Below are 22,300 nucleotides of genomic sequence, written 5' to 3' on the forward strand. Positions count from 1 at the left end.
CCCCTTCTTCCTTTCTTTCTCTCCCCCCCCCACTTCCTTCCTTCCTTTCTCTCTCTTTCTTTCTCCTTCCTTCCTTCCTCTCTCTCTCCCCCCTTCCTTCCTTCCTTCCTACATTCCTTCCTTTCTTTCTTTCTTCTTCCACCCACCCACCCTACCTTTCTAGGCGCCCGTTGTCTCCGTCCACAACGGGCTTTGCTCCCTAGTAGCCTGATAAAACAGGATGTGAGGCACAGCACTGTTTTACCTCTTCTCACACTATTAAAACTCTTATGCTCTAAAAGGAGCTCTTCTCTGCACTAAATTCCATACATTTCAAGGTATCCTATTATTTCCAAGAGTTTAGGATTATTGGGAAAGGTATCTCATTTAGGGTTGCCAGCTCCGGGTTGGGAAATACCTGTTGGATCCCCAAGCATCGAGAATAAATCCACGTTTCAAAGAAAGCAAAGTTTATTTCAAAGCATTGGAAAGACACTCAAACACGTTCTTTGTTAGAACTGGGGACCAGCAGTTAGGGCAGACATGATAAAGGGATTCAAGTTAGATACAGAACCAATGGATAACGTTCCCGCCGGCGGGCAGGAGAAAACGGTTCCTTGCTCAGATCTTGGGAACCAGGCAAACAGTAGACACAACACAGGTGCAGTTCTCAGGCTTGAGAAATAACAAGCTGGCAGCGAAGCATACTCTCCCCCTCACATCCTCCAGTTGTTTTACTTTGGCATTACAGCAGGCAAACACATAGGTCAGCTGGCAGGGACAGGGATCACATATGTACAACCAGAAGTCACACAGAACACCATGGCAGCTTGCTGACATACTGCCCCCTCAAAAACACACTTTAACCACCACCTCCCGGGTTGGGCGGGAGACCTCCCGGGCTGGGCGGGAGACCTCCCGGTTTGTCCGGGAACTTCCTGTGGAAACAACGAAGCAGGTAAGGGGCCCGAATATCCCCTTCTTCCACCCATTCGCGGTGCTGGGGACCGAAATCAACCCATTCAATGAGGTACCAGAGTTTACCACGTTTCAGCTTGGAATCAAGGATATCAGCGATTTCAAAATGCTCATCCCCCTCAAGGATGATCGGAGGCGGGGGAGAAACAGTTGGCCTCCATGGAGAGGTGCCAGGATCCTTCTTCAGCAAACTCATGTGAAATACAGAATGCAGAGAACGCAAATTTTTAGGCAATACAACATCAACAGCAACATCATTAATCACCTTGCGCACCTTGAACGACCTGAAGATCAGTTGTAACCTCAGGAGATCTCCAGCCACCACCTGGAGGTTGGCAACCCTAACCTCATCTCACAACAGACCATGCTTCCCTTTAAGAAGTTCCACCACCAAATGGGCTGCGACTTCTTCTATTCAACCATGACTGGTGACAGCAGTTCATACATTTGTACCTACAAAGTTAAACAACCATAGTGTTCTTTATTCACTGGGCTGCCCTTGATGACTGCCCAAATTAGGGGTCCCCAACATGGCACCCATGGGCACCATGGTACCCGCCAACACCTTTCCTGGTGTCTGCCAAGCGTTTATAAAAAGTGGGCCAGGTCCAAGTGAGGCTTTTGCCCAACGGGGCTTCTCATTGACTGCATCAATGTTTTAAAAGTTGGTTCAGCAAAGATACCACAGTGCAAGGATCTTCCCTGTATGACTGAAGGAAAGCTGTGTGTATGCAAAAATTAAAAAGCAAAAGAGTATGTTCATTTAAAAATGCACCTGATTAAACAGAGTTTCTACCTGGAATGCTGAAGATAGGTTTGCCAGGTCCCCTCATCCTTCTGGGTGGGGTGGACTGGGGAGGCATTCTGGGGGTGAACTGGGATGCCTCCAAGTCCCACCCCCTAGCCTCGGCCACCCCTCTCCCTCCCCTCCTACAATGTTTTAAAGGGCTTCAGATGATTGGCAGGGAGCATGTGGCCCATCCATCAGCTGGAGAGCCCTTTAAATCTTTCAGCAGGGAGGGAGAGGGGCTGTGTTGTTATGTTGTTTTATGACAAAAAGGTGGCGGGGAAGATGATAATAGTAACTACAAGGGGGGGACCCGCGATACTCGCGGGAGAGGGGGACCTCCACTTCCCATTGCAGGGGTAGAGGAGGCCAGGTCTACTCCCTCCTTCCCGTTGCAGGGGTAGACCTGGCCTCCGGAGGAGTCCAGGTCTACTCACTCCTTTCCATTGCAGGGGTAGACCTGGCCTCAGGTAGTTGTGGGGAAAAGGGCTTAGAAAAACTGTACTCTACCAGGCTTAGAAAAATTGTACTCTGCTCTACCAGGCTTCTGCACATATTGGCATGCATTGGAAAAACAGAACTTGCTGATGTATGCTGAATGGTGGCAGCTGTGCACAAGCTATCGGTGGATCATTAAGTTCAAGTATTTCCTAAAGGCATCATAGATAGAGATATCTGTCTGAATAGGCTTCAAATGTTGCACTGGGAACCAAGGATACACATAGAAATCAAATGGAATGAACACAGTCATTAAAATAATATCTGCTTTAATAAGCATTTTTTCTTTTCTTTCATTCCTTAAGAAAAGCATCTGTGCTAGAATTGACCCATGGTCCACCATCCTGCTTCACACAGTGGCCAATGAGACACCACCAGAAGGCCTAAAACCAGACAACAAATGCCCTTGCCAATGTCCCCCAGCACAGCGATTTAGGGAATTAATCCCTCAAAACATGGATGTTCCATTTAGTCTTTGTGGCTAACAGCCACTGATTATCCTGTTCTCCATGAACTTGTATAATCCCTTTTTAAAGTCAACTAAACTACTGGCTATCACCACATTCTATGGCAGTGAATTCCACAAATCAGTTACTCATTGAGTGAAGAAGCATTTCCTTTTGCATTTTGAAAGCTATGTCCCATCAACTTCACTTGGTTCCTGAGAGTCCTGATGTTTTGGGAGAAGGAGAATAAAATCTCCATCTACTTTCTCCAGCCATGCCTAATTTTGTAAACATTTCCATGCCCTCCTAATCACTTTTCTCTAAAGTAAAAAACCCCAAACGACTTAGCTTTTCCTCCAGGGATCTAACAAGGGCATTACAATTCTGGCTGTCTTGATTCAATCCCTTTCACAACAATCCCTAGCATGTCTTTTATGGGCAGCAGCCACCAGGTCAGATCCCATTAGCATGGATTTAAAAGCAAGCAACTCTTAAATCTCTATTCACCTAAACTTTGAGAAGAACTCAGACATGGTTTGCTTGTAGTTAAGAATTCTAAGAACACCAAGGTCTTGCAGATAACCTGGACCCATGTCAAAGTGAAAGAGAGATCACAGAAAAACCACTTTACAAAGCGATCGGTACTTTCCAGTGTTCGTACAATAGTGACTTTAACCAGTCATCTGGGGGCTAAACTACACATTACGGCTACGTTCACACACACTAACTAATCTACTTTCAATCCACTTTCAGTGTACTTTCCAACTGGATTTTACTGTGTGAACTGGCAAAATCCAGTTGGAAAGTGCATTGAAAGTGGATTGAAAATGGATTACTTAGTGTGTGTGACCGCAGCCAATCTGTGACGCAAGCTGAACACATGTCCTTTCATCAGACAGATACGATGCTGCAAAACTAATGTTCCCAAGCATGCCCCAGATTCAACTCAGGAGCATGAAAAGAGTGGGGAGGGGCTTCAGCCTTTCCTCCCACGCCATTTTAACTAAGGCCAAAATGCCCCTGGGGGCCATATTTGTCCCACTGTGGGTATCCACACACGCATTGCACAGGTGGAATCCCAACCCAACTCATGGTGGGAGGAATCCCGACCCCAACTCACAGGCAACACGTAGTTTGGCCCTGAACCGAGTCGCCAATGTTTAGATGAGAGAGATCTGAAAGTCAGAGGTCGATTCGGGGGGATCACAGGGGATCGCAGTTCCCCTAAGTAAGATGCAGGGGGCGGGGCACACGACGAAGCCCCGCCCCCTTCTTCCAGCCACCCCCTGCTTCCAGCCTCATTCTGTTGCAGAAGGAGGAAGAAGCAAGAGGGTAAGTTGGCGTCCTCCCCCTCTGCCTGGCCGAGGCCACTCCACGTGGCCTCCGCAAGGACTCCCAGCCCCATCCAGGAGCTTCCCCAAGGTAGCTGTGTTAGTCTGTTGCTGCAAAATAGTCCAAGAGTTCAAATAGCACCTTTAAGACTAACAAATAGCACCTTTAAGACTAACCTTTAAGACTAAGACTAACTGAGTGGTGGGTGTGGCCTTATGACACACTTCCGGTGATGGCAGGGGGTGTAGCATATGCTAATGAGTTATGCTAATGAGTTCCCCTAGCTCTTTTTCTACGAAATGACCCCTGCTGAAAGTAATGCAGATTCACTTCCAAGCATTGCAGCAATTGTCTCCCAAAGCCTCGGCAAGGTGACTGATATCACATGGTCTCACTTACCTGAACAGAGAACACCCTTATATCTTGCACAGGAGAAGTCGTCGCATTCACAGAATAACCCGTAGATCTTCCCAAACTCACTCTCGTAGCAGACACAGTGGTTACAAGAGCATTCCCCTCGGCCACTGCAGACACGTTTTCCTTCAGCCTCACGGCACATATTCTGGTACATGTTCCCACTCTCTCCTTCCTCGCATTCACACTTGGCTCCCACATGGCCTGCGTCACAATCACATAATCCACACACATAAGTGCCATTTCCGCTGCACTTGCTGCTGCTTGGCTCAGTCTGTTTTGTACATCCACATGTGCAGTTGTAGGTGACAGTCACTTCGAGTGTGTCCCGAAACCAGTCTGGTTTGATTGTGAAGGTATGTGAGGTATTCTCAGCAGGGCAACTCCGGGCTTCTACTGATATTTCAAAGGAAACCTATACAGGGATAGTGAGAGGTAAGAAAATCAGATGGGTTGGGAAGCCTGAGAGTCAGAGGCAGCAAACCATTCTCTGAATTATTTGTCCATCACTGCAAACCACGGAGAGCTCAGCTCAGGATAAGTACTTGTACATAAATAAATTCCAAACATGCATACTGGAAGTCAGAGCCAAAATTTTTAGAATTTCAGATTGCATGTCCACATGCTTCACAGCACAGAAACGTATACAGACATATGCAGGGCTATTTTTGGGCAGGAACACACAGGAACGGAGTTCCAGCTGGCTCCCGAGTTGGCCACGCCCAGCAGGAACTCATTAGCATAATAGGCCACACCCAACAGCAGGAACTCATTAGGACTGGCTACATTAGGGGTGTGTGGCCTAACATGCAAAGGAGTTCCTGCTACAAAAAAAGGCCCTGGGTTTTGACAACAAACAAGGTAAACAGAATAACAAGCAAAAGGTGGGTGTGGCTGGATAACCACACTTCTGGTAACATGTGGGTGTGGCCTAATGTGCTAATGAGCTGTGCTGTCAGGTGTGTGGCCCAATATGCTAATGAGTTCCTGCTGTTGGGTGTGGCCTATTATGCTAATGAGTTCCTGCTGGGCTTTTTCAACAAAAAGAGCCCTGGACATATGTACAGCCCAACTCACAAGGCAGAAACCAGCATGCAGAGACTCTTCCTCTTCAGGAATTCCCTACTATTTTAAGTAAAGTATTCAAGGAAAATATTCCAATTAGATCCCCTCCCCAGTTTAAAGTAAGTTCCACTGTGGCAACACTTCCTTCCTTCCTTCCTTCCTTCCTTCCTTCCTTCCTTCCTTCCTTCCTTCCTTCCTTCCTCCCTCCCTCCCTCCCTCCCTCCCTCCCTAGGAAGGAAATAAGCTTCACATCTGCAGCAATGCTACCTCCACTACAGCAAGTCTCCCTTTTCTCCTATTATATTTATACAACCATCACACTACTAATGCAGTATTGGGGCTTGTACCCTGTAGCACGACAAGAGAGGTCATTCTTATTGCTCACCCCGGCCAATGATTGTCCATTCAAAGCTGTTAATTGCTCAGTACTTGAGGACGTGTTGATTCCCCAAACAGACTGCTTTTGGAAAGCACACTGCTGATTTTGACATGCAGTCAAGTTAACGCCGAATGCATGTGAAGAATATAATACGGCCCTTTGAGTAGGGAAGGGAGGCAATAAAATGTAGGCTGACATTTCCTTTCTCTATGCCAAAAGACAGGGCCGCGTCAAAACACGTGGCATTTTTTATTGTAACGTTGATAAATTCAGCAATGATAAAAAAAACTAAGGCCAGTACAAAACACTTCCCTCCATATGAAGCGAAGGCCGGTGGCTTGGACTACAAATCAGTGTTTCCTCTTTCAGGAGCACACATTTGCAAGCTGGTTGGAGAATGAGACGGTGCTGCTGATTTAAATAAAAGGGGACAGGCTTGGAGGTCCATCCTTATAAACCAGTGACAGAAACGGGATGAAGAAATTATTTGGCAAATTTGAAAACAGGGATGTAGATGTGAGGCATCAACACCTTTTCATGTTTATCTGTAAGCCTCTTTCTCGGGCACTGAATCCTCCTTTTAGTTTCAAAAAATACAAGGCGGGGGGAGCCTCCTGCCCCTTTCAAAGAGTCCCTGCAAATGCTCTGCTTTATTGGAACGTAGCCGGCTCTGCTCCTGAATGCCAGATGGCAGCATGCAGATGGTAACTCAGCTGCAAGTTTTGCCTAACAGAAACACCGGTTTCCGGAAAGAGGGCCAGAGAAACTCAACTCACAAGGCATGGGAGGGAGGATTGAAGGAACAGCGTGGAGAAAAACAGATCAGAAAGGATCCTTGAAAAGCCCCTGGATTACAAGCACTGTCAAAGGTTTCCCAAGAGCAAAATCAAAGGACAACAATTCCAGCGGTATCTTTTACAAAGGAACAATGTTAACATCTGTCAACTGCTGCTCTCCTATACGATTAACCATAAACCTGTTAAGAACAGACCATTGTGCTGAAGGCGTCTATGACACCAGAGCCCGATTCATGCCGTTTATCCACTCCTTTGGGGAGGGGCGACATATAGTTTGCATGAACAGGAAATGCTCACATAGATGTTCACACATGTAGGCCACGGTTCACACAGAAAGTTGTACATGTAGAGAAGAAAGGGCACAAGCCCCTAGTTTGCTCCCACATCCCACTGTGAGCAAAAACCATATTCTTGGCTAATCTGCGCACCAGATCTTAGTGACAACTCAAGAAACAGCATGGGGGCGGGGCGAGTTGCCGGTTTTCAAAACAAGGAATTCATGGCTTCAGCTCTATACAAAAACATACATCGTGCAACTTCAATGAAGTTTTTTAAAAAATGGGTTACATAAATGCCCTGGCTAGTAAAAGGTAAAGGTTCCCTTGCTCGAAAGCCAGTCGAATCCGACTCTAGGGTTGCGGCGCTCATCTCCGTTTCATAGCCGAAGAGCCAGCGCTGTCTGAAGACTTTTCCATGGTCATGTGGCCGGCATGACTAAACGCCGAGGCGCATGGAACGCTGTTACCTTCCCACTGAAGTGGTACCTATTTATCTACTTGCAATTTCTTGCTTTCGAACTGCTAGGTTGGCAGGATCTGGAACTAGAGACGGGAGCTCACTCCGTCATGCGGCGCACCCGGGTCTCGAACTGCTGAACTACTGACCTTCCACAGCCTGCAGTTCAGCATCTTAACCACTTGAGCGACCGCAGCTCCTTACGCCCTGGCTAGTAAGTAACTTTAAAAAGGCGCACTCGTGTCTTCAGTTCTCTTACCACTTTAATTTCTTACCCTCTTTAAGTGACAGAGGGAAAAGTGCCATAGAGATCTGACAAGGCTGGTTAAAGAATCAAACTTGCAAGTGCTCCCTAAGACAAACAATATATTCATCCCAGTTCGTGGGGGTCTCACGAACCATGGGCCTTCGCAAAACTTCCAGTTTACCAAACTGGTCCATTTTGTGAGGTCCGTGATGCGGCAGAACAGCCCCCCCTGTGGGCTAGAAATACCAATCTCACAGCAGGTCTCCAGATGACTCTCCTCTACTGGCCCTCCAAGTTTGGTAAGGATTGGATTTAGGGGAGTCAAGTTACAGCCCCTCAAAGTAAGTGCCCCAGGAAAGTGCTCTCTAGGGAAATCACAGCCGCAGGTTCAGGACGGCATTGAACGGACCCCCTAAAAGCTAGAAGCATCAAACTCACAGAGGACCTTCCTGGGATACCCCTCTAGTGTCCCTCCAAGTTTGTTGAGGATTGGCAGGGGGGGTAAGTAGCGCCCCCCAAAGCAGGTGCCCCAGGAAAGTGCACTTTGGGGAAATCACAGCCTCAGGTTCAGGAGGACTGTGTTAATCAGCCCCCCTGCAAGCTAGAGGCATCTAACTCACAGACCTCCTCGGGATGCCCCTCTACCTGCCCTCCAAGTTTGGTGAGGATTGGCTGGGGGGGGACTGACTACTGCCCACCTCCTCATCGTAAACATTGTTGCTGCAGATGGGCAATCCTTCTCCTCGGGCCAGGGAGGCGGTCACCTGCCCACCTCCCCCTGGTGACAGGGTTTTGGGGGGTGGCCCACCACACTCCCCCTTGGGCCACACTTCCCACCTTCTTGTTCTGGGGATGGACTGTGGGGTGGCCAAAACTTCCCCTTGGGCCTGGGAGGTGGTCACCCATACGCCTCCCCCGGTGAAAAGGTTTTGTTTGGGGATGGCCTGCCATACTTTCCCTTGGGCCTGGGGGGCATTCACCTGCACACACACCCTGGTGACAGGGTTTTGTTTGGGTGGTCACTTGCCCACCTCCTCATGGTGGAGATGGATTCTAGGGGTGGCCAACCCTTCCCCTCGGGCCCAGGAGGCGATCACCCACCCACCTCCACCTTGTAGACATGGTGATGTTCGGGAGGTTCAGAAGGAGTGTGTCAAATAGCTCTCCTGCAAGCTAGAGATATCTAACTCACAGACCTCCCTGGAATGCCCCTCTACCTGCCCTCCAAGTTTGATGAGATGGAGTTTCAGCGGGTGGGCATGTCCTGTATGAGCCAGTGTTCAGGCTCCCCACCTCCACCTGCCTCTCGAGCAGCTGGTGGGCAGACTTGATACTCTGAGAGAAGTCAGCAGTCAGGCGCTGTCAGGTCTCCAACAAGGAGTGTGTCTCAAGTGTGGCCACATCCCAGGTTGGCTTGGCACTGCTCCCCAGCCCAAGAGCATCCCTCACCCCCAAGTGCAGGGTGTCACGCAGGCACTCATTGCCCTTGAGGTGCACAGCCTTCACCACCGCTAGCATGTTGGCATCAGCATCCGTGACCATGTAGCCATGGACCATGTCACCCATGCCCACCCACTCCCTCAGGCTAGCATGGAGCCTGGTGACACTCCAGTACAGCTGGGCACCAGTGGTCTGGCAGGACTGGCTTGTTCCACAGGGACGGGGGCCTGTGGTATGGGGGGGGTGGACTTCTTCCCCCCACGACAGGCACCCCTCTCCCCCACTCTCACCCTCATGGCATAGAGGGGTGTTGACAATGAGGTGGGAGGGCGGGTCCTCAGCAGAGGCACCCACTGGCTTAGCCCCTCTGCTTGGCTCTAGCGGAGGGACAGGTGGTGACTCCGAGCCCTGAGTAAGCGGGCACCAAACACCCCCAACCACACTATTTTCACACTGAGGAATGACTGCCAGTTCCCTTCCCTCTCTGGCTCTAACACTCTCTCTGCCTGCCTGCTGCCAGCCAAGTAAAAACAGCTCTGTGTGTGCTGGGGATATATCTCTATTCCACAGAGCAGAATGGGAGCTCTCTTGCTGGCAGCCAGCGCTGCCTGTCGAGCTTTGGAGGGCCACTGTTGGTTTAAACAGGGCCACAGAACGGCTACAGAAGTCCATCCCCCATGCAGAGGTCATTTCGGGGGGGAACGTGGGGGAACGCAGTTCCCCCAGGTGAGGTACGGGGGGCTGGGCACATGACGAAGCCCCGCCCCCTGCTTCCGGCCGCCCCGCTTCCGGCCCTCATTCAGCCAGGAGGAGGCAGGAGAAGAGGGAGGGTAAGTTGCTTCCTCCCTGCCTCTCCCCACCCCTGCCTGCCTGGGGCCAGGGAGGGGCTTCGCGGGGCTTCCTCGCACTCCCGCCGTCCTTGCAAATCCACCGCCAGGCCCCTCATGGGGCTCGGCAGTGGAGCTGCAAGTCCGGCAGTGGCGGCCGGGACCGTTGGGGGCGGGGTGTGTGGCCTTATGACACATTTCCAGTGATGTCAGGGGGTGTGGCCTTATGACACACTTCCGGTGATGTCAGGGGGTGTGGCATATGCTAATGAGTTATGCTAATGAGTTTCCCTAGCTCTTTTTCTATGAAAGGACCCCGGCAATTAATTGATTGGCGCCGGCATGTCTGTCCCATGAACCACCCACACCAGAGGTGTCTAACTCATTTGCTACGAGGGCCGGATCTGCCACAAATGTCACTTTGTCAGGCTGGGCCGTGTGTGCCATAAACCGTAATGCCAGGTACCGGAGATATAAACTGTATAAAGGACAGCAACTAGTAAGCTGAGAGCTGTTGTAGCCTCACTGCAAGGGGGTGCAGAATACCCACACGGGTGGATAGGAGAGCTAGGAGTGGCACTGGGCAGACGAACCCACACTGCTTGACTGCTACAGACAAGGTTGTTCCGCTGTGCTTGGCTCCACCCACTCCCCCGAGCAGTCTCCTATTCCCTCCTTTGCACTAGTTGCTCGCGGGCCGCACAAGAGCCCTGTACGGATCGGTTCCAGTTCCCGGGCCTTATGTTTGACACCCCTGACCTACACAAACTGCATGAGCCTCTGTAAAAACATGGCGGTTAGTGGGAGGTTCATGGGAGATGCCATCTCGCAAATTGCAGCTCACGAACCATGAACTGGGCGATTTTTGTGACAAACTTAGGTTTGTGACGAGGTTTGTGCCCATCCCTGTATACTGCCCCCCTTTGAAGCCTAACACTAGGATAACATGATGGTTTTCCAAGCAGTTGCTAAGGAAATTCACCAACATGATTTCATCTTTGTTTGAGACCTTCCAATCCCTTTGAACAGGAAGCAACTCTTTTAAACTTAAAATACTACACTGCACTAAATATCACCTTTTAGCAGCCTGCGGGCCCACACATAAACCTTCCACATAATTTCTTATCTAATCGTGGGGGATGACACAACAAACTCACTGTGTCTCCTATTTGAAGATCACCACACTTCCTGACGTTGGGGTATGACAAACCATCCTGACATGTGGCTGTAAAAGCAAGGTTGAGATCCTCAGGACTGTCCCAGACAGTTAACTCTACTTTAGAACGAATGCTCTAGAAGGGAAAAAAACAAACAGAGAAAGTCCCATCAGATATCATTTTTTCTCTCCTTCATCTCATGGTTCTGTTCATTATTTAACACCCAAATATATTCTGTGGGCATAAAAAAGGTCCTAAAAATTACATGAAACAGTATAATGATACAGAACTTTTCTTATTTCTCATTATAGACCTGTTATGGCAGGAAGCCATAACTCCAGTTAGGCCAGAACTCTGTCAAATTGAAAACATTAGCTGATCACTCAGTCATGTGGGTGCTTTGACCCTGTGAAAAGGAGGCGAGCAACAAACCACTTGGAGAGAAAAAAAAAGATTGGATTCACACATTCAATAGCAGTAGAACTTTTCTCTGGGAAAGAAAAAAATAATGATGCGATACTACACAGCTTCCTTTGAGGTCCGAATGAATTAAATCAATACATATGTCTAGTCAGCCTTCTAGACAGAATAAAAGAGGAAAGAAATGATATGCACAGAAGGAGGAGATGACAGACCTAAATTAAACAGAGCTCACTTCATTAGATGCATGGTGCATATGTCGGTATCAGCTATATGCATCTGATGAACTTTTAGCTCTGCCTCACAAAAACTTAGAATAAATCTTCTTAGCCTTTAAAGTGCTACTGCACATCTGCTTAATTTTGATGTAACAGACTAGCATGGCTGCTCCTCAGAAGTTACTGGGGAGGATCTTACCATTCCACTAAGAAAAGCCTGAAGCCTTCCTCCAGACTCTGAACATGTGGTTCTTCCTTCACATGAAGTTAGAGGAAGACTCCTTAAGCTGGAGGAAGGCTTCTTGGAGGAAGGTTGGAACCAAGTCACTATGATGTTCTTAAGGAGAAACAAGTAGTCAGTAACCAGGTTGTCCTTAAAACAGCATGATTTGGGATCGGATAGTGCACACTGTTTTACCTTAGTAGCTGGCCAGAAGAATATCTGTCTATGGAGCAATGGAGATTATCCAACTATAGGTGCAAAAGCAAGGTTTAAATCCTTATATATTCCTTTTGTATTTCTCCCTAAAAGAAACTACACTGAACAAATAAACCCAACCGCTATGCCCCATGTTGATTGTCTGGAACCTACGCAATACCTATATTCATACACATCCTCTATGAAATTTCACACTCATACCCTCTTGTACTTCTCCATTACCAACACTACAGTGTTGTAAGAAAGCAGTACTCAACCAGTTCTCCAAATAAAGAAGACACAAGGTTAAACAGTGTGGCTGATCCTTTATTATGACAGTAGTAACCGTACTGTAAAAAGTTCGGATTTTCTATTCTCTCTTATTTAAATGTATCTAGTTTTCATTTAATAATTTGTTATTATCATATGGTCCTACATCACTTCAATGTATGCAAACAGAATATGAGCCCTAGTGTGGTAGAGTGGTTAGAGCATCAGTCTAGGATCCAGAAGACCCAGGTTCAAATCCCCGCTCAACCGTGAAGGTCCCTGGGTGACCTGAGCTAGCTGCTTTCTCTCAGCCTAACCTACTTCACAGGGCTGTTGGGAAGATAAAATGGAAGGAAAGAGAACCATGTAAACTGCTGGGAGAAGGACAGGATATTTTTTAAAAAAGAAATATAGAGTATTTCAAAATAGAAATTATTGTGCCCTGAACCACAGCATACCTTCTAGCTAAATCTCTGGTGCCTTCTCTAGTATTATCAGGGGTCATTTCCTGTGGGAGCACACAGGAGCGGAGCCACAGGAGGTGGTGGCGGCTACAATCATGGACGACTTCAAGAGGGAACTGGATAAACATATGGAGTAGAGATCCATCAGTGGCTATTAGCCACAAGGTATAGATAGGAACTCTCAGTCTGGGGCAAGTGATGCTCTGTATTCTTGGTGCTTGGGGAGGCAACAGTGGGAGGGCTTCTAGTGTCCTGGCCCCACTGAGACCTCCTGATGGCGCCTGGTATTTTTGGCCACTGTGTGACACAGGGTATTGGACTGGATGGACCATTGGCCTGATCCAACATTGGCTTCTTTTATGTTCTTATGTTCATGGGTAGAGGCTAAAAGTACAACACGGGCATTTGGGGGGGGGGGAGAAGTCATCTAAAGGAAGTATAAACATTCTGGAACACTACTTAGCTGACTTGAAACAACATAGAGAATGCATTCAAGAAACCCGATTTCCCTGAGGAACCAATAACCAGAGATTCAAGCCAAAATATGAAATTGTTAGAACTACTAACAATAGGCTACTCCAATACAGACTCAGGAACTGCATTAGTGATTTCTCAGAATTTGTCAAATACACATTTACACCAGTAGAAATATAGCCCAGATTAATAATGCTTGTAGCACAAAATGCAGCAGTCACTTGTGAGCACTTCCACCCCGGCTTCAGTCTCCCAAAGCAAAAAGAATTTCATGCCTTTGCTCTGCCCCAACACGTAACTTTAAGGACAAAAGGGAAACCAGTATTTCCACAAAAACTGAAGCTGAGCAGTTACAGGAACCCATAACGTGACTGATTAGTAAGCTTTCTGACAACACCTCCTTGTTCAATGTAGGGATTGGCACAATATATCTCCTCGCATGCAACAGAAATTCGGCACAAGATCCACAAGCAGAAACAAAAATTACCAGAAATCCATCAGTGCAAAGCAGAAAGAAACAATTTAAGTCAAAGAGAATCAGCTGTGCAAAAAATATTGGTTCATATACTGCAGTTCCCAGGGGTCATTTCGTAGAAAAAGAGGTGCAGGAGCTCATTAGCATAACTCATTAGCATAACTTATTTGCATATGCCACACACCCTGACATCACTGGAAGTGTGTTAGAAGGCAACACCCACTGCAACTTACCTGGCTGCTTCTTGCTCCTTGTGGCCTGGGGCTGCTGGGAGCAGGGGGCGGGTTTTGTTGCATGTGCCCACCCCCTGGGCTGTTTACTGCCGGAGCTGTGCTCCAGCAGGAAATGACCCCTGATAGTTCCTGATATACCACAAGCTCAGTTTTCTCACCATCTGGATGCCACCGGTACCTTCTTTTGTGATATGTTTATGGAGTGCTCAGGTTGCCTTGACTTCTTACCAACACTGAAAACACTTCTCTATTGACAATTTTATGTTGGTTCCTACTTGTTTGAGACTTGCTGAATGGTCAAAGTGTAATCAAAGCTAACAGTCGTAGATACCACATTATACCAAGAATACTTTATGACCATAAAGGTAAAGGTAAAGGTTCCCTTGCTCAAAAGCCAGTCGAATCCAACTCTAGGGTTGCGGTGCTCATCTCCATTTCAAAGCCGAAGAGCCAGCGCTGTCCGAAGACGTTTCCGTGGTCATGTGGCCGGCCTGACTAAACACCAAGTTGCACGGAACGCTGTTACCTTCCCACCAAAGTGGTACCTATTTATCTACTTGCAATTTCTTGCTTTTGAACTGCTAGGTTGGCAGGAGCTGGAACTAGAGACGGGAGCTCACTCCGTCATGCGGCGCACCCGGGTCTCGAACTGCTGAACTACTGACCTTCCACAGCCTGCAGTATAACATATCTAATCTAGAAGAAGCTGTATGCAAAATGGCAGACGTGAATAAAGCATTCCTGACACCACTTTGTATATAAGTAACTGGGGCACAAACAGATTTGACCAAGACCAGGGAGGAAATGTCTGACAATACTGAGAATTCAAATGGCAAGATTTAGGTGTGTGGTTGCCCTACAGTCACCACCCCCACCACCCCAATCCTCCCAGGAGCAAAGTATTAAGGAGCTGATGATTGTATGTTCACTTGACTGTCACTGCTGCAAAACCACTCACACTTGGCTGGTTTCCATGCCGTTCTGGTACTATATAGTATTTTTGATCCTACGGGTGTTCTGGATGATACGGTGTAGCGGGGTTCTTCTCACCTTTTCTATTGACTACGAACTCCAGGTAAAACTTTCAATCCATTTAGTAGCTTGATTTGTTAGGATCAGGGCTCTTTTTGTAGAAAAAGCCCAGCATGAACTCATTAGCATAATAGGCCACACCCAACAGCAGAAACTCATTAGCATATTAGGCCACACCCTGACAGCACAGCTCATTCGCCTATTAGGCCACACCCCCATGTTACCAGAAGTGTGGTCATCTAGCCACACCCACCTTTTGCTTCTTATTCTCTTTACCTTGTTTGTTGTCAAAACCCAGGGCTTTTTGCATGTTAGGCCACACACCCCTAATTGTAGCCAATCCGAATGAGTTTCTGCTGCTGGGTGTGGCCTATTATGCTAATGAGTTCCTGCTGGGCGTGGCCAACTTGAGAGCCAGCCAGAACTCCGTTCCTGTGCGTTCCTGCCCAAAAATAGCCCTGGTTAGGATTATTACTCAATGGAAGCCATCATCAAAGACTTCCTGATTCTCACATCTTTGAAATGTCCCACATCACCATCCCACCCCGCTCCATTGGAACCACTAATCCAGAAAGTACTTACATGGCCACTCGGTTAAACGAATGTATGGCAATATGGGAGACACCCTTCAGCAGACAATCTTGTGGGAGTAATCATGCCAGTAACATAATGTATCACTTATTTATGACATTTATTGCCTAAGTATGACTTAGGGCTCCTTGCAGCATGTCTCCTTTCCACACAAGCTGGCTCCTTCTAACATTATCTTTTCCGTATGAGAGATACCGCAGTGTATATCCTTTCTGGAGCAGCCAAAGGTAATGTGAAAGGTGCCAGGCCTTGCTGGAGGAACTCACGTTGTGGCTTTTACTATGCCAGTGCTGCTGCAATTTCCAGCGTACCTAAGGGACCGCCTTTCTCCATATGTTTCCCCAAGAGCTCTACGGTTGGGGTCGCGGCACCTATTGGTGGTTCCCGGCCCCAAGGACATCAAGCTGGCTGCAACTAGGGCCAGGGCTTTTTCGGCGGCGGCTCCTGTCTGGTGGAATGAGCTCCCAGAGCAGGTTCGGGCCCTGTGGGACCTGGCGCAGTTCCGCAGGGACTGCAAGACGGAGCTCTTCCACCAGACCTTTGCATAGGAGCCGCCACCGTCGCTGTACCACCACCGAGCTGCCATCTTCGACGGTGGATTAGATCTGGAGGTGAGCCGGCACTGGGCAGACGCCTAGTGAACTGAAGAGTGTATGTTGTCAGGTTAGGTTGACAAATTGGAACTCATCTTGGATTAAGAAAATTTAACATCAAGAGGACCGCACTTTACTTAATGATTGTTTTATACTGTTTCATGATTGTTTTTATGTTGTTTTAACTGTTGTTCTGGCAATTGCCTCTGTTGTTAGCCGCCCTGAGCCCGCTAGGGAGGGTGGGGCATAAATCTAATAAATAAATAAATCTTGTTGGCATAGTGAGAACTGCAGGGTGGGCTCTTCCAAAAGGCTGAAGATTTCCTGAAATTAGCTTCACAGCACAGAGAAGAGCCCTGACAAGAGCTCTAGGGTGCAGAGGTAATGTAAAAAGTTCTTAGACATTATTGAAAAAGGAAAAGAGAAGGGGGGATTTGAAAGGCAGTCTTCTGCTTAGAGATTCAAAACAGCACAATAGTCAAATTTAGGTGGAGTAAACAACAAGGAACTGAACCACAGTTTTACCATTCACACTGCAGTAAGAAAGCCATGAAATGGATCATTAAATGAAAAAGGAGACTTACATTATAGGCCTTGACTATGAGTTGAATAATATTCCTGGAGTCTTGGTATAAAATCTCTACTGTTGTTCCAGGGATTAAGGCCGTAAGGTTCTTTTAAAAGAAATATACACACAGAGAATACACGTTACTGAATCAAAGAAACACTTTGCCCTGAGTTTCATCAACATAACTAATCAGTGTTTATGAAAACAGGGAACGTTGGTACCAATAGAATCCTCTTTCCAGAATATATTAATCCTCTTTCCAGAATACAATAAAAATACATTAGATACAGATAAACTAATGGGAATGAACAGGGGGAAATTCTTTGAAATAATGGTGTTTGAGGCCCTGCAGTAATACAGTTCAATTCTTAAGTAATAAGATTAAGTTAACACAGGTTGGGCTGAATACATTTCAGCCTGGCAATGTTCCGAAGATAAGGATTAAATTCACAGCTATTTTAGGTGCCCTCGTGATCACTGACATTTATCTGTTACTTTAAGAAGCTTATTGCTTTTCACTGAAACTGCACTTTGAAATTAACTGGAAATGAATTAGGGACAAGACATGGGAAAGAAGCAGTTAAGTTGCACAGAAGAGTCTCCTGGCTTTAATGCACAAGTATAGATTTTTGGTTTTTATTTTGAGCGGCTCCTACCTTTCCCCAATCACCAGACCAGTAACACTTTGCATAAGAAGGAAAGGGGAAAGGACCCCTTCTCCACCACGTAGCAGAAACTGTTCTCCTCTGGTCCTTCCCTAGGACTTACCTTGTAAAGAACATAGTGGCTTTTTGTGACTGCAAAAATTAGGTGGATATTGTTCTCAGCTAGTTTCTCTCCCAGAAGTGCAAGAGAAGGATAGTCCTGGGGAGAAACAAGAGACATCAAGAAGAGGTTACAACTGTTCTGAACCTTTTTAAAAACAATCTGCTAGTGTATATCACAAAGTAGAAAAGAGTTGGAGTCCAGTAGCACCTTAAAGACTAACAAAATTTGTGGTAGGCTTTCACGTGTGACTGCTCACTTCTTCAGATATAGCTAGACTGTGAGTCCATCTTTCCTCTATATTGGAAAGTGGAGTGATTTCAAATGCCAAATGGCTTGTAGGCTTACCTCTTTATGTCATTTTCATACTAATACAACAATTGCAGGAATGATCAAGGAAGATGTACATTTGTTTGTTTTGTTCAATGTGATGACTCCAGCCCACTGTCATAAGACAGCCAAGTCAAGGCGTGCTTTCCAACATCTTCATTTGTTCATTCAGAAAAACAAAGGATACTTCTATGTGATGGCTCCAGCCCACTGTCATAAGACAGCCAGTCAAGGCGTGCTTTCCAACATCTTCATTAAGGGGCACAACAATAATCGGTATTCATAATTTGCTCGGCCCACTAAAACAACTTTAGCTATGCAAGAGCAAAGGATAATTGCAGTCAGAAAGCTGGGAAACTCTCTGCAGCCCTTTCTGCAGATTCATGCCAAAACCTCAAAATTTATTTTGTTCTGCCAATATCTACAAGAACACAGAAGTAGCAGGCAGAGCTGCGAAACCCATGCTGGAAATTTGCTTCACCAGAAAGGGGCAGCTGCCACTGGAAGTGTTCTGACACCAAGTAAATTGCATAGTTCTGTCCTGAAATGAAGTACAAGCAGCACATGCATACCTCACATGCTTACAAAGGACAAATTCCTTTCAGCTGGTAGAAAGAGGTAGCACTGATGCAATCTTTGCAATAACAGCAGCTATGTCTTTTGCCACCTCTCTCCAATGCTGGGAAAAAAATATCGGGAGGAAAGATGGGATTTAGTAATTGTGCAGCCTGCATTTGTGCTATTCTAAAAACCATCCTTAAAATTGGTTTAGTCATAACAATCTCAGTAGTTCTGTGGAACTCCAAGATGCTTAACATCAGGATACTATATAAACTATCTTAAAAGGAATTAGCACGTTTCCTTTTGAAGCCTTCCAACCCTTTTCCTGTTTGTTTCCATCATAAGTTTTTGTTTTCTGGACTGCAAGCCACTTTGAGTCCCCAACGGGAAAGAAGTAGGGTGGATAAAAAATCAATGATTCCCCCCCCCAAAAAAATTAAAATCTGATTTTTTAAAAATCAAATTTTTTAATTTAAATTTGATTTTTAAAATAAAATGCTTTTTAAGGAAAAATCTATCTAAAGAAAGTTTTCTAGTCCAAAGGTCATGAAATAAGGATTAGTTTTTAATGATGTAACATGAGGTTGTATATTCATACAATGTTTAATATTTATTTTTGGTAAATGAATCCCATTAATCCATTCACAATTATTATTGGGCAGTTTTTCTATCTAGAAGATATTATCACAGATGCTTGGTTTTACAGTTCTCAAAACTGAATTTGTGTCTGCAGAGATCACATGCCCCTTCTTCACAGCAAATATGTTATAAAATAAACATACAGAGTTAAGAAACCTCAGTCCTATTGGTCCTCTGCGAAACTATGCATACAGAATCAACCCCTTATGCAGGGCTATTTTTGGGCAGGAACGCGCAGGAATGGAGTTCCGGCTGGCTTCAGAGTTGGTCATGCCCACTACAGCCAAAACCACTGCGTGCGTGGCTACAGAGGAAAGGACTAGAGAGTGACCCCCCCGGCGACTCCGAGGTGGGCTGGCCAGGGGGGGGCCTGGAAGGATCGGGGAGGGATTTAGGGGTGTGGCCTAATGCTAATGAGTTTCTGCTGTTGGGTGTGGCTTGTTATGCTAATGAGTTCCTGCTGGGCTTCTTCTACAAAAAAAGCCCTGCCCTTATCTCTTAAGTGCTAAGTTTCAAGAAGTTCACTGAATATAAGATTCTTTGGGGTGGAATAGGTCTGGATAAGGAGGAAATGTTAAGAGCCAAGCTGAGGAGGGAGGGGCAAGCAGTACAAATGAAAGTGAAACTTTTTCAGCAGAATACTCCAGAAATCTTGAGATCTTTGTGAATGTATCCTCATGGATGTTTAAGCAAATACAAGAATACATACGCTATATAATGTTATTGTTTTAGTTAAATAAAACTATTTAAATAGTTATTGTTACTGATTATTTTTCTCCTTCCAGTAAAGTACAGCAGAAAAGTTGTCCAAATATGAATGATTCGCCTATTAAACAGGAGACAGTTCACCCTGCAATGATGTCATAATTTTCTATTTCATGTGGTAAATAACCAATCTTTAATTTTCAGATACAACTAAAACTAATCTGAAAAGTTATTATACTAAAATGAAACCGCCATCTGCGATGTAAATATGAAGGCCAGCAAGAATGAGCCTTTATGTAGAAAACCACAATTTAAATTGAGTCTTACTGACTAGTGATTAAAATCACGATTTAAATCAATTTGATTTAATTCAAATCCACCCTGGGAAGAAGGGAATAAACTAATAAACTCAATAATGCTGTGGACAGTTTGTCTTTTCTGATATCGCCAGCTCTGCACTTTGTTCTTTTAAGTTAGTAATAATAATGAGAAGAATTAGTTTTACAATGACACAACAGAACTAGGCAACTGTTGTTAAGCTGGCCAGCAAAAGGTGCAAGAAGAGGAGACAGCAATTTATTCTTACCAGCTGACTGGATGCGGTATATTCATTGGCCTCATTCAAGTGACAGTGCCCGTCGTGTGGCTGCACCAATCCACCCAGCTTCCCATCCAGAGCTATGTGTGGGACATCATCTGTAGTGAAGACGAGCAAGTGAGAAGCCTCCTTCCGCCACCCAATCTCCTTCTACACAGAAACCAAACCAAAAGAAGAACTCTGTCAGTCTTCATCCAGGAGTCAACTGTTTCTCCCTTCACCAAACCATTCCACCAAGAGATACTTATCACTATGATCAACTTTACAGGAAACAATAATATCATCAGGACTCTTCACATTCCCCACAGAAAACCCAAATTCAAGAGAAAAAAACCCCAAATATTCACATATGAGAAGTTATTTACAGCAGGTGCAACACACCAATGCAGTCTTTGATTTCTTCTGCACAAAGCAGGACACAATCCCCCTTCCTGGGAAGTAATAAATATATTATCCTTTCATTAGGCTGACAACAGTTTGTTTTGCCAGCAATGGAACTTCTGCCAAGGCATCTGATGAGAAGCAACTGTGACGGGACATTTAAGAAGAATGCTGTGTTTCAGTTACCACAGAGGCCTATTTTATAAATGTGTGCAGGCCACCAAAACTGACACTTAGCCAAATAGATGCAGTCCTGACATGCCTTCAGGGCTCTTTTTGTAGCAGGAACTCCTTTGCATATTAGGCGACACACCCCTAATGTAGCCAATCCTCCAAGAGCTTACAGAGCTCTTCTTACAGGGGCTACTGTAAGCTCTTGGAGGATTGGCTACATTAGGGGTGTGTCGCCTAATATGCAAAGGAGTTCCTGCTATGAAAAGAGCCCTTATCATACAAATTGTGACAAAAAAGACACTGAGCAATGTTTACCACACACCCTACACACACATCCAAGACAGAAGCACTGTTTACATAGGAAGCATATTTATTACGCTCTTCATGCCTTGGTGGCCTCTATGTTAACTACTGTAAGGCCCTCTATGTGGGATTACTTATGAAAATGATCTAGAAGGGAACGCTGACTCTCAAAAGCTTATACCTTGAAAATCTTTTTGGTCTCTAAGGTGCTAATAGACTTGAATCTCTGGTTTCTCTTCAGATCATATAAATCTTTCACCTTTTACTACGGGACTCGAATTTAGCTATCATTACACTGGGAAGTGATACTCTAGGGTTTGCCCAATACTCTATGGTTAAACCAAAGAGTTCTGGGTGAATCCTAGAGTGTCACCTCCCAACATAATGATTTCACTTCCAGTTCAACAGAAGTGATGAACAAACACACACCTCATTTCCTTCCCATTTTTCTCCTGCCAACCCGGGAAGCAATGGTGGGGAACAGTCGTAAGCTATAGTATGAGACCAGGCTTATCTACCTCTAAAACTCTAAGGATGCTGGATATCTCAGGAAGTACCATGTCCCATATGAATCTCTCAGAAGTATCAAATCAGACAGTGAAGCCCTACTTTAAATGCCAGCTTATATGAAAGTGTTGTAACTCAAGATTAGGTAGCTCTTTCTTTAATCAGTGATTTCAGTTTATTAAAACAGAACACAGAACACACAGAACAACCCCAACTTATATATAGTTTGGAACTGGCTAAACCACACCCCTAGAATAGTAAGGTCCAATCATACACGAGTGCTTAGGACCAACAGGGTTTGTTCCCGCTGAAAGTCATAGCCTTCCATGATTGGTCCGTTGCACAATGGCAGCCAATCAGGCTGTTGGTTTTAGGATACTGAGGGTGCGTTCAGAGGGGGCGTTTCAGCCGGCATAAACTGTACCGGTTGGAACCGTTGCAGTTTATGCCGGCTGAAACGCGATCACACTTACCTCCTGTCTGCGGAGCCCATCGCTGTA

At 45.9% G+C, this 22,300-nt stretch overlaps 1 protein-coding gene across 1 annotated transcript in view; it reads right to left on the reverse strand.

Annotated features, from left to right (window-relative positions):
* The window catches only part of ITGB5 (integrin subunit beta 5), a 113,300-nt gene that overhangs the window by 42,359 nt on the left and 48,641 nt on the right, over positions 1-22,300 (reverse strand). Inside the window, exons 6-10 of the mRNA XM_015406456.1 lie at positions 20,424-20,585; positions 17,606-17,701; positions 16,854-16,943; positions 11,082-11,216; positions 4,420-4,849 (exon numbers count right to left, since the gene is read on the reverse strand). Coding sequence (XP_015261942.1) covers positions 4,420-4,849; positions 11,082-11,216; positions 16,854-16,943; positions 17,606-17,701; positions 20,424-20,585 — 913 coding nt within the window. The remainder of the gene's footprint in view (positions 1-4,419; positions 4,850-11,081; positions 11,217-16,853; positions 16,944-17,605; positions 17,702-20,423; positions 20,586-22,300) is intronic.

Source organism: Gekko japonicus, unplaced genomic scaffold (genome assembly GCF_001447785.1).
Source record: "Gekko japonicus isolate JY-2015 unplaced genomic scaffold, Gekko_japonicus_V1.1 scaffold3551, whole genome shotgun sequence".
Taxonomy (NCBI): domain Eukaryota; kingdom Metazoa; phylum Chordata; class Lepidosauria; order Squamata; family Gekkonidae; genus Gekko; species Gekko japonicus.